The sequence below is a fragment of the Harpia harpyja genome, chromosome 12, assembly GCF_026419915.1.
Source record: "Harpia harpyja isolate bHarHar1 chromosome 12, bHarHar1 primary haplotype, whole genome shotgun sequence".
In the NCBI taxonomy this organism is placed as follows: Eukaryota; Metazoa; Chordata; class Aves; order Accipitriformes; family Accipitridae; genus Harpia; species Harpia harpyja.
Genome location: NC_068951.1, coordinates 34,428,452 through 34,442,780, shown reverse-complemented (window position 1 = coordinate 34,442,780; position 14,329 = coordinate 34,428,452). Strand labels below are relative to the sequence as shown.

The window sequence follows — 14,329 nt, the reverse complement described above, 5'->3', positions numbered from 1 at the left end:
ACAGGGCTGGGGAGGTGGCGAGGCAGGGTGCAAGGCCACGTGCACAGCCAGGCCTTCCTCCTCGCTCACCGCGGCGGCGTGACCGTGGCTGTGCACACCCACGTGGGTGCCACTGCGTCACACCGCGTGCGGCGGCACGGGCCTGCGGGTGACCTCGGGGTCCTTCGGGGTACCAGGGGTGGGGTGTCACTCAGCGCATGTCTGCGTCCACCTGAGCATGTGCCCGCGTACCAGGGCAGGTCCGCCTGCTGTGGCCCCGCACCGTTACCACCCCGCTGCCAGTGCCGGTACCCGGTGCCATGCAGTGTCAGTGTCCCTCCCCGGGTGCCGAAGCCCGGTGCCGGTACTTGCGTCAGTGTACCGGTGCCTGTTGTGCAAGCCCGAGTGCTGCTCGCCGTACCAGTGCCGGTGCCGGTGTGCCTCCCTCGCCGGCGAGGGTGCAAAGCGCCAGTGCGGGTGCCGGTGCAGGTACCGGTGCAGTGCGGGTCCCGTGCGGGTGCCGGTGCGGGGCTCCTCCCGCAGGCACGGTGGTCACCTTGGTGGCGGGGCCGGGCCGGGTGGAGTGGAGGGGAGCGGTGCGGTGCGACCGGGCTGGGCACCGGTGTCCCCGCTCCAGCCACCCCCCGGGGGGCCGGCCCCCGCCCGGTGCCTGCGGGCCGCTCCCCGCCGGTACCAGCCCCCGCGGCTCCATCCCTCCGGCGCGGCCCCATCCCTGCCCGGCCCCGGTCCCGGTCCCGGCGGCGGCGCGGCGCCCGGTGCGGGCCATGGCGGCGGCGGAGGCAGGCGGCGCTGCGGCGGCGGCGGCGGCCCGGCGCGGCCCGGGCGGGGAGCGGAGCTAGGCGGGAGGCGGCCCGGGATGGCCAGGATGAACGTGGCCCTCCAGGAGCTCGGACACGCCGTGAGTGCCCGGGGCAGCGGCGCGGGCCGGGCCGGGGGCGGCGGGCGGGGAGTGGGGCAGGAGGAGGGGGGGACGGGGGGCACCGGATCCGGGGGCGGAGGGGGGGGCGAGGGGGACAGGAGGGGGCCGGGGCAGAGGAGAGCCCGGGGGCTGGAGGGCTGAAGGAGCTGGTAGGACTGGGGGGGCTGCGGGAGCCGGCGGGAGGAAGGGCTGGGGGGGGGGGGCTGGGGGAGAATGGGGGGGGAAGAGCCTGGGGGGTGTAGGGGGCTGCGTGGGGCCGGGGGAGCTGGGTGGCTGGAGGGTCCCCGTCCCCCAAGGTGGGGGGAAGAAAGGGGAGGAAGGACCCCCCAAACCCCTGCCTGGGGTTGGGCAAGGGGAGCTGGGGCGGTTCGGAGATGGCCCCACAGACCCTGCTCTGCCGAGGCATGAAGCCCACCTGGGGTACAGTGATGCTGCTCGTAGGGTGCCCCCCAAGACAGCACCCCTGGAGGGAGCAGAGGGCCCTGTCCCCGCGGGTGTCAGCCCCACGGAGGGGGCAGGAGGAGCCCCAAGAGCAGGTCCTGCTCCTGCCTCGAGGGTGCCAGGAGGTGCTGGGGAGGGGGTGCTGCCAGCTGGTGCCCAGCAGGATGAGGACCCCCCGGGAGGGGATAGGAGGGTGTTGGGGGAGCCGGGGTAGTGGGGGTGCCGGGCTGGCCGAGCTCCAACACCATGCTGAGCCATCCCTCCTAATGCCATCAGCTCCCGGGAACCCGCCCCGGCGGGGGGCTCCTGCCAACTGTCGATCCCAGCCTCGCACCCTCCCACCGTGGCAGCCCTTGGCGAAGCCCCCTCCCTGTCCCGGCAGAGTGGCAGTGGGCAGAGCTGGGCACGGGGCACTTGCTCTGCTTCACCCCCTGCCCATCATCCTTTCTGCCCCGGCTTCTTCCTGGCCCCTAACACCAGCCCTGCAGGCAGCCCCGGGGCATCCACCTTAGTCTGCAGCACAGACGGGAGGGTGAACCGCAACCCACCCGGGCGTTGACTCTGAAGCCTAAGGATGGCTCACGACCAGCAGCATTGCTGATTCTCTTCCACCAAAGCCTCCAGCTTTTTCCTCCAGCTCATCCCCCCCCCCCAAAGCTGCTGGCTCAGCTCCACCACCTCCCTCTTGGCTGAGTCCTCAGCAGCCCTCACGGCTGGGTTGGTGCAAGCAGCCCCTGCCGGGCTGCCCCGCAAGGCCGGCAGTGAGGGGGTCCCACCCTGCGGGCTGGCAGCCCCTGTATTGCCCCCTCTCACCCCACACGCTTTGCCCATATGGGCTCGTCCCTGCGCCCTGGGCACCCCCGGGGCCAGGATGGGGTGGGAGGCGCTTCCAGATGTTTCGGACCGGTGCACATCTGCATGGAAAGTTCCAGGCGGGGGAGGAGGGGCGAGGCAGCAGCACTAGGCAACGGTTGCCTGGCAACGGGGACCACGTCTCCGTGGCGATGTGGCACCTGTCGGCGGGGCTGATGCCACAGCTGCCATGGCGACGCGGAGGGATGCTCCGGCGCGAGCCCCCGAGCCCCCCACCAGCAGCTCTCCCCGCGCTCCTCGGGGCCACCCGGGGCTGGGGACAGCCTCTGGGGGAGGCCCGGGCACACTGAGGGGGGTCAGGGGCTGCCCTGGCCCCCCCGTGCACCCGCTGAGTGGGCACCGGCCCTCACTGTAAGAGCCAGAGGGCATGGCGGGGTGGGGGACAGCCACCCCCACACCCCCATCCCAGCCCACTCCCTCCTTCGGCAGATGCCCGACTACAAGCGTGCCACGCTGCAGGACGACGAGGGGCCAGAGCCGGCGGGGGACGGCAGCGTTTCTCCTGACAGTGTGGAGGTGAGGTCTGCCCCAGCCCCTCCATCCTTCCCCTCTCCATCCTCCCCAGCCCCCCTCCTCGCCCTCAGCCGGAGCCTGCCCGCAGCCGGGTGGTCAGCGGGAGCAGGGCCGGGAGCCAAGCCAGCCCTGGCTGTCCCCAGGGATGTGCTGGGAGGCAGCCAAAATGCGGCAGAGATTGTGCCCAGGCCATCATCCTTCCTTGCGGCTGGGGGGGCTGCCAGCAGCCACTGCCGCCTCACCAGGGCTGGTGCCCTGGGTACCCGCGGAGGGATGCCCTGGTCCCCACCTCATCACGCAGCCAAGCCAGGCACCGGGGAACAGTAGGGGAGGGAAGGGGGAGCGGCGAGGTTCGGTCCCCCCCACGGTGCGATGGCAGGTCCTGCTCCTGCCCAGGTGGGGTTTCGGAAGGGGCCGGGGCCACTGCTGAGCCGCCTGGCCTCACGCAGCCAGCTGGAGCTGGTGCTCTGCGCCGTCGCCGTCTCCCTGGCACTGCTGCTCGGCATCGCCGTCGTCACCCTGGCCATCCAGTACCGCAGAGGTAGGGAGGGTCCCTGTGTCTCTGCAGGGGCGGCAGTGGTGTCCCCCCACCCAGGGGGAACACGGCAGGATGGGGAGGGATGGGTCAGCGCGGGGCTCCTGCTCCGGGTGCTCTGCCCACCCCGCGGTGCAGGCAGGGCTTGGCCCCGCTCCGTGCCTTGGTTTCCCCCGGCACACACGCACAGCCCCAGGCATGCCTTCCCTGCCAGATCCCTCTCACAGCATGTGCCTGACGGACGCCTGCGTCCGGGTGGCCAGCAAGATCCTGGAGGCCCTGGATGCGGAGACGGACCCGTGCCAGGATTTCTACCAGTACTCATGCGGGGGCTGGATCAAGAGGAACCCGCTGCCCAACGGGCGCTCCAAGTGGAGCACCTTCAACAGCATCTGGGACCAGAACCAGGCCATCATGAAGCATCTCCTAGGTGGGCACCGGGTGGGTCACAGCCACCGGGGGGGGGTGACCTCCGGGTGCAGGCGGGAAGAGCCCCAGCATCCCCGGGGCTGACCCACAGCCTCCTGCAGAGAACACCACCTTCAACTCCAGCAGCGAGGCGGAGCGGAAGACGCAGCGGTACTACCTGTCCTGCCTCAAGGAGCAGAGGATAGAGGAGCTGGGCTCCCAGCCCCTCATGGAGCTCATCGACAAGGTGGGTGGCCATCCACATATGAGCTGAGCTGTCAGGGATGTGCAGAGCACATCTCTCATTTGGCTCTTCATGTAACTGGGGAGGGGGCAGCCCTTGGGGACAGATCCCATCCCTCCTTGAGGCGCCGGGTCCGTCTGCCGGCAGATCGGGGGGTGGAACGTCACCGGCTCCTGGAACCAGAGCAGCTTCATGGAGGTACTCAAGATGGTGTCAGGCACGTACCGGGCGACCCCCTTCTTCACGGTGTATGTGGGTGCAGACTCCAAAAGTTCCAACAGCAACATCATCCAGGTTGGCGCCTTGGCACCGAGGGGCGGTGGGCACCGGCGGGGCACCGGGCTGCCCGTGCTGCCCCTCTCTCCCCCCAGGTGGACCAGTCGGGGCTTTTCCTCCCATCCCGGGATTACTACCTGAACAAGACTGCCAACGACAGGGTGAGGCTGAGTGCCAGGCACGCTGCTGGCAGCAGTCAGGGGAAACCCATGGCAATGGGGTGCGAGCAGCGCTGGGGAGCACCTGGCACCTGCACCCTGCCCATCGGGTGGCACGGTGCCCAGGCACGGTGCTCAGGCAGTGGGTCAGAACCCCCCGGGGAGGTGGGATGAGCTGTGGCCAGTGCTGAACTGGGGCTCGGGGTCCCGCCAGGTCCTGGCAGCGTACCTGGACTACATGGTGGAGTTGGGCACACTGCTGGGGGGGGCCCCGGAGCCCACCCGCCTCCAGATGCAGCAGGTGCTGGACTTCGAAACCCAGCTGGCCAACATCACCGTGCCCCAGGCTGAGCGGCGGGACGACGAGAAGATCTACCACAAGATGAGCATTGCCGAGCTGCAGGTGGGCACGGCCCAGCGCAGCCCAGGGAAAGCCTTTGGGGACACGAGGGGAGGGTTGTGCAGTGGGACACTGGGGGGTCCGTGCCCACTGCTGCCCCCCTTCAGGACACCCCGGGCAGCCCCATCCATTCTGGGACATGCGCTGGGTGCTGGAGTGAGGTGCTCATCCCCCCCAGGTTGTTAGGATTTGGGAGAAGGTGCCACCCCGCATGGGGGGGGTCCCAGGGTCCCCTCCTTAGGAGCAGCAGCGAGCCACGGGGAAGGTGCTTGGGGGCAGAAAAGGGATCTGGGGTGGTGAGGGACCTTGGGACCTTCCCGGGGAGCACAGCCCCTGCCCCGGGGGATCCCCCGGTGCTGGGCAGAATGTGGCAGAGCCATGCCAAGCACCCAGGTGCCACGACCCTGTGTCCCCTCCAGGCTCTGGCCCCTGCCATCGACTGGCTGGATTACCTGTCCTACGCCCTGGCCCCACTGGAGCTGGCGGACACGGAGCCCGTGGTGGTGTATGGGGACACCTACCTCCAGCAGGTCTCTGACCTCGTCAATGGCACCGACAGGAGGTGAGGTGCCCGTGAGCCCCTGACCGTGCCCCATTTGGGGCTTCCTCCATGGCGGGGGCACGTTTTGGGCTCGCCAGTGGCTTGGAGGCTGGGGCATCCCCATGGATCGTGGTGAGTCGTGGCGAGTCATGGTGTCTCTCTGCCCCTGCAGCGTCCTGAACAACTACCTGATCTGGAACCTGGTGCAGAAGACGGCCTCCAGCCTGGACCAGCGCTTCGAGACAGCCCAGGAGAGGCTGCTGGAGACGCTCTACGGCACCAGGAAGGTAACGGGGGGCCCTGGGACCAGTCCCCTCTGCCCTCAGCCTGGAAGCGGCCAGGACCATCTCTGCCCTTGGGATGTCCTTCGGATGCTGGGCCCTGGACGCTGCAGAGGGAACCCAGGGATCATCTTTTGGGATGGGGATTTAGCTGCCGAGCATCTCCCCCCTGGGGAGGGGACAGAGCTGGCCTGGGGGAAGGGCGGGGAGCAGGGAAGGGAGCTGAGGGTCTCACAGACCCCCGTCTCACTCCCACAGTCCTGCACGCCCCGCTGGCAAACCTGCATCTCCAACACAGATGACACGCTAGGCTTCGCCCTGGGCTCCCTCTTCGTCAAAGCCACCTTCGACCGGGACAGCAAGGCCATTGTGAGGACACTTCTGCCCTTGTACCCTTCCCATCACCATCCACAGGAACCCCCCTTTTCCCCCCCAAACTCCAGGGCTGGAAGGTGGGGAGCAGGGAAATGGGACCCCCAGCCCTGGGGAGATCACATCCTGCCCACCTTGTCCCTGCCTGAGGGGCTGCGGCAGGCAGGGGGGCTTCAGTCCCTCCCCTCCCCAGGCTGAAGAGATGATTAGTGAGATCCGGGCAGCGTTCGAGGTGTCCCTGGACCAGCTGGACTGGATGGATGAGAAGACCAGGCAGGCTGCGAAGGAGAAGGTGACCCCAGGGAGGGCAGTCGGTGGGAGACCTCCCCCCGTCCTGGTAAGCCCCCCCACACCATCTCACTGCTGGAGTCTCTCCCAACGCAGGCGGACACCATCTATGACATGATCGGCTTCCCTGACTTCATCCTGGACAACAAGGAGCTGGATGATGTCTATGATGGGGTAGGGGGGCACCCAGCTCGTGGGGAGGGGGTCTGGTCCCTGCTCACACCAAGTCCTGGGGGGCCCCATGGTGGGGCAATGTCCCTATTTGGGGGACCCATTTGGGACAGGGCATTAACGGAGCCACCCTGGTACCGAGCACATTCTGGCCAGGGTGGGGTGAACCACCCTGGTGGACCCCTCATCCCTCCTCTTCCTCTCCAGTATGAGGTCTCAGAGGACTCCTTCTTCCAGAACATGCTCAACTTCTACAACTTCTCTGCCAAAGTGATGGCCGACCAGCTCCGGAAACCCCCCAACCGCGACCAGTAAGGGGGAGGGCCTGGGGGGGGGGGAGCAGAGGATGTGACACCAGCACTGTCCCCAGCATGGCCTGGGTGGTGCTGGTTCACTGGGGGGAAGGTCCCCCCAAGGGGTAGCACAGCGTTGTAGGTCACCTGTGGTGGCTCTGGCTTGTCCCCAGGACAGGGTCCCTTGGTCACAGGACAGGGGCAGCAATGCCAGCCCCGGGCAGGGCAGCCAGGGGACCCACGGTGGGAGATGGCACAGGAGGGTGCCGGGGTGGGGGGAAGAGGGGACACATCCCTGCCTGTCCCCTGTCCCACCTCCCTGCCCCAGGTGGAGCATGACCCCGCAGACCGTCAATGCCTACTACCTGCCCACCAAGAATGGGATCGTTTTCCCCGCTGGCATCCTGCAGGCTCCCTTCTACGCCCGCAACCACCCCAAGTGAGCCTGGCATGGGGATGGGGGGCATCTCCTGGGGTTGGGGGGGCATGGGTTGGATCAGGACCAGCACCCCACAAAGCCCCCCCCAGTCACGAAGCAAAGCCCTGAGGGCCTTGAGGATCCCTCAAGGCTTTACATCCTGCAGCCAAGACAGCCTGCAAAGTCCCTGTGGGGCCACCAGTGTCCCCAACAGGACTCATTCCCAGCTGGGTGCCAACTGGAGCAGAGTCTTGCTAGGTGCCCTGGACACAAACGGGGTGCCCAGGCTGCAGAGGGGGTGCCTGGTGCAGGGGCAGGCTGTGACGGCATCATCCCCCCCCGCACTTACCTGACTCTCTCCCATGGCCCCACAGAGCCCTTAATTTCGGCGGTATCGGCGTGGTGATGGGGCATGAGCTGACCCACGCATTCGACGACCAAGGTGAGAGCGGTGGTGAGAGCCCATCTCCGACCCCCATCACCTTCTTGCCCTCCCACCCCTTGGCCCCCCGCCCACCCCCTGCCCTTGGCGTGGGGATGGGGTGCCGCGGGCGCGCAGGGGTCCCGCTTTGCCATCCATTGCATCATGCGTGCTCGTGTGCCCCTGGCCGCCCCCCCTTCTATCGTCCTGTCTCCCCAGGTGGCACCTGCCGATAGCTCCCCCCGGCTTCTCTGTGCAGCTTTCGCTCCATCCGCTTGGTGAGGACACGGTGTCTGCAGCCCCGGCCCCCACCTCATCCTCCTCCCCGCGGGGCACGGGACGGGTCCCTCTCGCATCCGCTCTGCTTTGCACCTTCACTGCAGCCCCGGAGCCAAGAAGGGTTCAATGGGGGAATTTGGGGTGACAAATCCAGCAGGGATGTACCGGGGGATGGTTGGGGACCCAAGTGCACAGCTGAGCCCCAGCCGGGGCCCACCCGGAGCAGGGGCTGGGGGACACCATCTCCTCTGGGCATGGACCCAAGGCGCCAGGTCCCCCGGTGTCCCCTGGGGCTCTCCCCACCAAACCCACCCTGCTTCGGGACCCCCTGCAGTGGGGGCTCTGCAGGGGGCCAGCGTCCCCTGGTCCCACGCCACATCTTGGTCCTGCAGGGCGGGAGTACGACAAGGAGGGCAACCTGCGGCCATGGTGGCAGAACTCCTCCCTGGAGGCCTTCAAGAACCGGACGGCATGCATGACGGAGCAGTACGGCCGCTACACCGTCCACCGCGAGAAGGTCAATGGCCGGCAGACACTGGGCGAGAACATCGCCGACAACGGTGGGCTCAAGGCAGCCTACAATGTGAGTGCCACTGTCCCGAGGGGACACGGACCCCCGTGCCTGTCTGTCCCTCCCCAGGGCTTCAGGGCACTTCTCCCACAGGCATACAAGTCCTGGCTGCAGAAGAACGGGGAGGAGAAGCGCCTGCCAGCCCTGGGGCTCACCAACCACCAGCTCTTCTTCGTGGGCTTCGCTCAGGTAGGGCGGAGCAGGATGGTGGGTTCCCCATCCCACCCCGGCCCCTCGGAGCCAGCCCACAGCCCTCCATCCTGCCCCAGGGGGCTCTGCCCCCCATCCCTGAGGCTGCTCCTGCTCCGGCAGGTGTGGTGCTCCGTCCGGACGCCTGAGAGCTCCCACGAAGGGCTGGTGACCGACCCCCACAGCCCTGACAAGTACCGCGTCATCGGCACCCTCAGCAACTCCCGGGACTTTGTCGAACATTTCGGCTGCCCCCTGGGCTCCCCCATGAACCCCGGCAAGCACTGTGAGGTGTGGTAGGGATGGGGAGGGTGCTGGGGACAGAGGGGGTGATGCTCTGCTGTGTCCCCCACCCCAGCCCTCGCCAGCTGCCGGAGCTGGCCCACGGGCAGAGAGCGGGGTCACCCCCCCAGGTCACCCTCCGTTGCGGTTCCCCCCTGTGCACACACCGCACACCGCCTCGCCCCACCTCTGCCCCCCTCCCCAGCACACACGGCCCCACACCGGGCACCCACCGCAGCCCCCATCCATGGCCTGGGGCCAGGCACAGCTGGCAGAGAAGCCGTAGCACCCCCAAAATGCAGCTCTGCCCCCCAACCCTGACATGCTAGAGACGGGCACCGCTCAGCCCCCCCCCAGTGCCACGTCTCCCCCCCCAGGCAGGCAGGTCAGAGGCGTCCCAGGGAGAGCACTAGAGCCGAGCCCCCCCTGCTCCTGCCCCCTGACCTGCCGGAGATGGAAGCTGGGGGTCACCCAGCTCCACTCTCCCCTCGCCCCCTCCCAGTCCGGCTTGGCTTCCCCATCCACCTCTGCTGGGACCAGCGGGCGGCAGCGGGGACTCTGGTGCCTTCAGCTGTGGGTGGCTGTCGCTGAATTTATTTAACAATTAAAAGCAGTTTCCACTTACTCCGGCGGCTCCAGGTCCTTCACGGTGTCAGGGCAGGGGGGAGAGGTGGGATCTGGAGCGGGAGGTGGCTCAAAAGCCGGGGAACGTGTGGGAGATGAGACATCCCGAGGGACAGGAGCAGGAGATGAGAAATCCCGAGGGACCGAGGGAGGGGAGCGGGAGATGTCTTGAGGGATGGAGGGAGGGGAGCAGACATGCGGGGAAGGAGAACGGCAGACACAGGGCTGACCCTCAGCCCCACAGCCCCAGCCCAGCCCCAGTGGGGTGGGGGTCTCCCCGCTGGAGAGGCCAGCCAAGGGGTCCCGTTGCCTCCCCAGGCGGGGGGTGACAGCACGGGTGACCCCATCCAGCCCTGGGGCCAGGCCGTGGCCGAGCCCCCTCCCCAGAGCGCCTGGGGCCTGCCCTGGCCAGAACCTCTCCGCATCCCGCGCCCCCAGCCCCATACTGGGGTCCCCCCCCTCCACCCCCGCCTCTGCACTGGGACCCCACCGGCCCACAGAGACCAGCGGCCGCGGGAAGGGGGGGGCTCGCAAAGGCCGCCGGGAGCTGTAGTCCCGTCAGCGGCAGGCGCAAGGCCCGACGGGAGCTGTAGTTCGGCGCGAGGGACGCTGGGGGCTGTAGTTCCGGGCACGGCGCGCCCCGCCGCCGCGGCGCGGGGGCTGCACTCCATTTCCCAGCAGGCAGCGCGGCGGGGCCAAGGGTCCGGGCCTGGGCGCCTCCGGCCTCGGGGGGCACGGGGGGCAGCGGGGCCGGGCCGGCGTGAGCGGCAGCGGCGGGGCCGGGCCGGGCCGGGCCTGGTGGGCTGGGTCCGAGCCGGGGGCTGGGTCCGGGCCAGATCGGGGGTGCTGGGCCCGGACTGGGGGTGCTGGGAGCGAACCGGGGGGGCCAGGCCTAGGTGGGACCCTGGGTGCAGGGCCCGGGCTGGGTCACGGGTGCTGGGCCTCGGCCCGGTCCTGGGTGCAGGGCAAGACGGGCGCCTCTGGACCCAGGCTGGGCAAGGGGTGCTGGGTCGGGCCGGGCCTGCGGGGCACTTGTGGGTGCTGGAGCTGAACTGCCCCCAGCCTTGGCCCTAGGGTGGCAGCGCCCTGGGGACAGGGGCAGTGGGACGTGGCTGCCCTGGGGACAGGGGCGCTGGGACATTCCTGCCCCTGGGCCGACACGGCCACGTCCCCCAGCCAACACGCTCACCTTGCAGGCGTGCCGCCCAAGCCTGGCACCATGGACGCGCCGCCCATCACACCTGGGGAGCTGCTGTGTCTGGGCTCCAGCCTCGCCTTCTCCGGCCTCTTCTACTACCTGTACAGGAAGAAAGCCAGAGTCGTGGCACGCATACAGGTAGCCCTCTCCCTCAGGTGCTCTCTCATGCCCACTGTTCCTTCCCTGCTGCCCTACACTGCCCAGCCCAGAGCTTTTGATTTGAATGCACCTCACTGATGACAGCAGCCTGCTGCATCCTCTACTGACATCACGATGCCCAGGACCAAGCAGGTCACATCCTGCCAGCGATCCCCACAAAGCCATGCGTGACCCACCCTCTGCCTGCTAGCCCGTCTGCCCCTGCCCGTGTTCACACTCAGTCCCTGCTCTTGCAGGAGGCCCCAAAGCTCCAGGTTGATGACGATTTACCAGCACTGGTCTCTGCAGCTGATGGGAGGTGCCTGCCTTACGTTGCCCTGGAAGGTAAGGAGACCCTGTGGCCCCATACCGGGGACAGGGGCTGGGCTCTCCTCCTTCGGCCGTGATGCATTCCTTGGTCCTTAGGCATAGTGCTGCCAGCCAAGGCTGCGCTCACCAGCCATTACCATGAGGGGCTGCAGGGTGTGATCCAGAAACTGCTTCTGAAAGAACATCGGCTGATCTGGAACAGCTTGGCCCGGAGCTGGTGAGCCATGGGAGGGGACAGCAGGGGTGGGCTTGCACCGGTGGGTCCAGACCCCCATCCTCTGGGGCCAATCGAGAGGCAGAAAGTGGCTCGGTTAAAGGCTCTAGTCCCTAGCCTTGGCTCAGCCCCAAGAGCTCCGAGTTCCTCCGCGTTGTCCACATCCCAGCGCTGCACTCTCCGCTTGCAGGAGTGAGAGTGAGCGGGTGCTCTCGGAGCAGGTCTACACCGTCCCCTTCTTGCTGGCCTCGCCGGACACTGAGGCAGTGACGCCAGTGAGCGTGGAGAGCCCGCTCCGAGCTGTCTCCCTGCCACTGGAGACAGTGTACGAGCGGTTCCAGCAGCCAGCCCACGGCTTCCGTGACCTGCTGGGCCAGTACTTGAGCGGGGAGAAGCCCAAGGGCATCCTGGAGACGGAGGAGATGCTGCGGGTGGGGGCCGGGCTGACGGGTATCGGGGAGCTGGCCCTGCACCCTGACGGCTCCCTGCACCTCCAGCCACCGGCCCAGGAGGGAGAGTATTTCCTGTGCCTGGGGGACTGGCAGACGGTGCTGGCGGAGCTGGAGTCGGCCAGCGGGCTCTGGAAGGGGGCGGCCATGCTGTGCGCCGCGGCGGGTCTGGCCGTCCTCCTGCATGCCCTGTGCCGTGCCTACCGCCGCGCCCGCCTCAAGCAGCAGCGTGAGGACAAGGAGCCGGAGGGCGAGGGAGCCGGGGACGAGGGGCCCGAGGACTCCTGCGTGATCTGCCTGACACGGCCCCGCGAGTGCGTCCTCTTGGGCTGCGGCCACATCTGCTGCTGCTTCCGCTGCTTCCAGGCTTTGCCCACCCGCCTCTGCCCCATCTGCCGGGGGCCTATTGACCGCGTGGTGCCCCTCTACCAGGCCTGAGAACACCTGGGGGGTGCCCAGGGAGGGGCACCGCAAACCAAGCCAAGCCTGGAGCCTGCAGAAATCTCAGCTGTCCCCTCGCGTGCAGCTGTGTGATTCCTGTTGGGAGGCAGGGGTCCTGATGAGCCCTCCTGTCTGTTTCCTGGGGGGGGCGGGGGGAGCAGGTTATAGCCTCCTCATCCTCCCTTTGTCTGCCAGAGGGACCCCCCCTGAACATGAAGGCTTGGGGGAAACATACTCAGTGCCTGAGCCAAGGAGCCGAGTCCCCTGCCCCACACCAGGGGGATTCCCTTGGCTAACGGCTGTTTGACCTGTGCCCCTTTCTGAGGCCTGACCCCCCCCCCAAAGCCACGCAGGACTTTTCCTTTGTTTTGCTTTTCCGGTGTGTGGCTTTATGGAAAGGACGGCGGGGGCAGGACCGGTGCTGGTGGGACAGAGCAGGCAGGCATGGTGTGGGTGACAGAGATCCAAACTCCCCCAAGCCACCACAGTGGCATGCCTTGGTGCCATCGTTGTCCTCCCCCCCACCAAATCCACATGCCTACAGCCACTGCCCAGACTGTGTGGGGGCACCTGGGGGCTGGTGGCAATGAAGCATGCCTCTTTGCCAGCTGGTCTGCCACCCGGGGAGGGGGACAGCATCCTTCCGTCCCTCTCCACAGGGTCCCCACTCTCTTTCTGGAGCAGAGGGACAGCCCTGGGGTGCCCCAGAGCCCACCCACGCCTCCGGCCCCCACTGCACCCAGCTTTCCTGCCTGCCTCCCGGCCAGGACCGGGTGCGGGAGCAGCTTGTGTGTGGAGTGATAAAGCCAAGGAGCCGAGCTCAGCCTTGCCTCTTCCTTCGTGCCATTAAGTTGGGGGGCTGGGGGGGCATGCCGGGAGCCAAGGCTCTGCCCCCCGGGGGTGGGTGGGGGGTGCTGCCACCTCCCTCCCCACCCAGGGAGCTGGCCCAGGTGCACGCTCACTGGTGGTGGCTGGTGGGCAGGGGACCCCGGCTGGGGTGCATCTCCTCAGGATACAGCCCCAAAGTGGGGGGCGGGGGGGGGGGGAACAGGACTGTTGCCAAGGTGATCGCGCTCTTCTGGTCTCCATGGCAACCGCTCCCCTGGACCGCTCCCCATCACTGCCTGGCTGCAGTTGCCCAGGCAACCCACGGGCTCTCCTGGCTCCTGCGGCTTTGGGGCACCCAGGATTTGGGGAGGGAGGGGCAACGCTGGCAGGCCACTGGGGTGGGGGGGGCGGAGATGGTGTGCCCCCTCCCCAGTGCAGCTGCCCCCATTGCTGCCAGTTTGGGGCTGGGAGCTTGCTTGGGGCAATGGTGCCCCTGTGGTGTTGCCCTCAGGCCCACAGTCAGCCGCGATGCCCCAGAGCACCCAGTGAAACCTCCTGGGACCCATGTGCATTTTTGGGGTGTGGGGGTGTGTGGGGGGTCCCTTCCTCCACACCCCCCCCCCCCCAGTCTGTCAGCCCAGCCTCTTCTCTGTGCCAGCACAGGGACTGCCACGCTGCAGAGTGAGCAGTGGGGCCCGGGTCCCCCCCCCCCGAACCAGGCATCCCCCCCGCAGCAGGAGGGATTTCGGGAAGGAGATAAATACCAGATGGGAGAGGGCCGGGCTGCCAGGAACACACTCCCTGCGTGCCAAGAGCTTCTGGCGCGAGTGGGCGCGTGGGCCGGGGAGGGCGGGGGGTGCCCGTGCTCCCGGAGACTGCTCGCCTCGTTCCCCGGGTCCCGCCAGCCAGCCGGGGACGGGGACGGCTAGAGAGGGACCCGCAGCCACCCGCTGCCCTCTGGCCCCATGGGTGCCCAGGGAAGGGAACACATCCCTTGTGCTGGAGGCACACAGGGAAGGTGCCATCCTGTGCTGGGGCACAGTCCTACCCTACACCCCCCCCTCGGATTTCTGCCAGACCCGGGAGGCCACCGGCCCTGCAGTGGCCTGGGGACACAGACCCCGCCGAGCAGCCCTGCGCCTGGCACCGCTCTGGGCAGCAGCGTGACTCAACTGCTCCGCGCCAGCCAAAGCCTCGCCCTGCCAAACCAGCCGGCACAGGGGCTGCCCGGCTG

The 14,329-nt window shown here is 68.2% G+C and overlaps 2 protein-coding genes across 7 annotated transcripts; both read left to right on the top strand.

The window, feature by feature from the left end:
* The first annotated feature begins 195 nt into the window (after positions 1-195).
* Positions 196-9,497, top strand: ECE2 (endothelin converting enzyme 2). Of its 4 annotated transcripts, XM_052804764.1 has the most exons (19): positions 203-898; positions 2,663-2,749; positions 3,143-3,287; positions 3,496-3,711; positions 3,812-3,936; positions 4,081-4,227; positions 4,305-4,370; positions 4,582-4,770; positions 5,187-5,329; positions 5,481-5,595; positions 5,848-5,958; positions 6,155-6,253; positions 6,346-6,423; positions 6,628-6,731; positions 7,042-7,152; positions 7,506-7,573; positions 8,224-8,414; positions 8,496-8,591; positions 8,715-9,497. In XM_052804764.1, the coding sequence occupies exons 1-19, from the start codon at positions 218-220 to the stop codon at positions 8,889-8,891; spliced, it is 2,949 nt and encodes a 982-aa protein (XP_052660724.1). In that variant the 5' UTR covers positions 203-217; the 3' UTR covers positions 8,892-9,497. The 4 variants fall into 4 exon arrangements, with proteins under 4 accessions (XP_052660728.1, XP_052660726.1, XP_052660724.1 ...); XM_052804766.1 differs by lacking the exons at positions 8,496-8,591; positions 8,715-9,497 and adding an exon at positions 7,772-7,830 and having other exon boundaries at positions 200-898; positions 8,224-8,337; XM_052804765.1 differs by lacking the exon at positions 7,042-7,152.
* A 698-nt stretch (positions 9,498-10,195) lies between these two features.
* Positions 10,196-13,085, top strand: LOC128149487 (mitochondrial ubiquitin ligase activator of nfkb 1-A-like). 3 transcript variants are annotated; one of them, XM_052804756.1, is made up of 5 exons: positions 10,196-10,304; positions 10,694-10,833; positions 11,091-11,178; positions 11,260-11,380; positions 11,568-13,085. In XM_052804756.1, the coding sequence occupies exons 2-5, from the start codon at positions 10,717-10,719 to the stop codon at positions 12,262-12,264; spliced, it is 1,023 nt and encodes a 340-aa protein (XP_052660716.1). In that variant the 5' UTR covers positions 10,196-10,304; positions 10,694-10,716; the 3' UTR covers positions 12,265-13,085. The 3 variants fall into 3 exon arrangements, with proteins under 3 accessions (XP_052660716.1, XP_052660718.1, XP_052660715.1); XM_052804758.1 differs by having other exon boundaries at positions 10,279-10,295; XM_052804755.1 differs by having other exon boundaries at positions 10,280-10,393.
* The last annotated feature ends 1,244 nt before the right edge of the window (positions 13,086-14,329 follow it).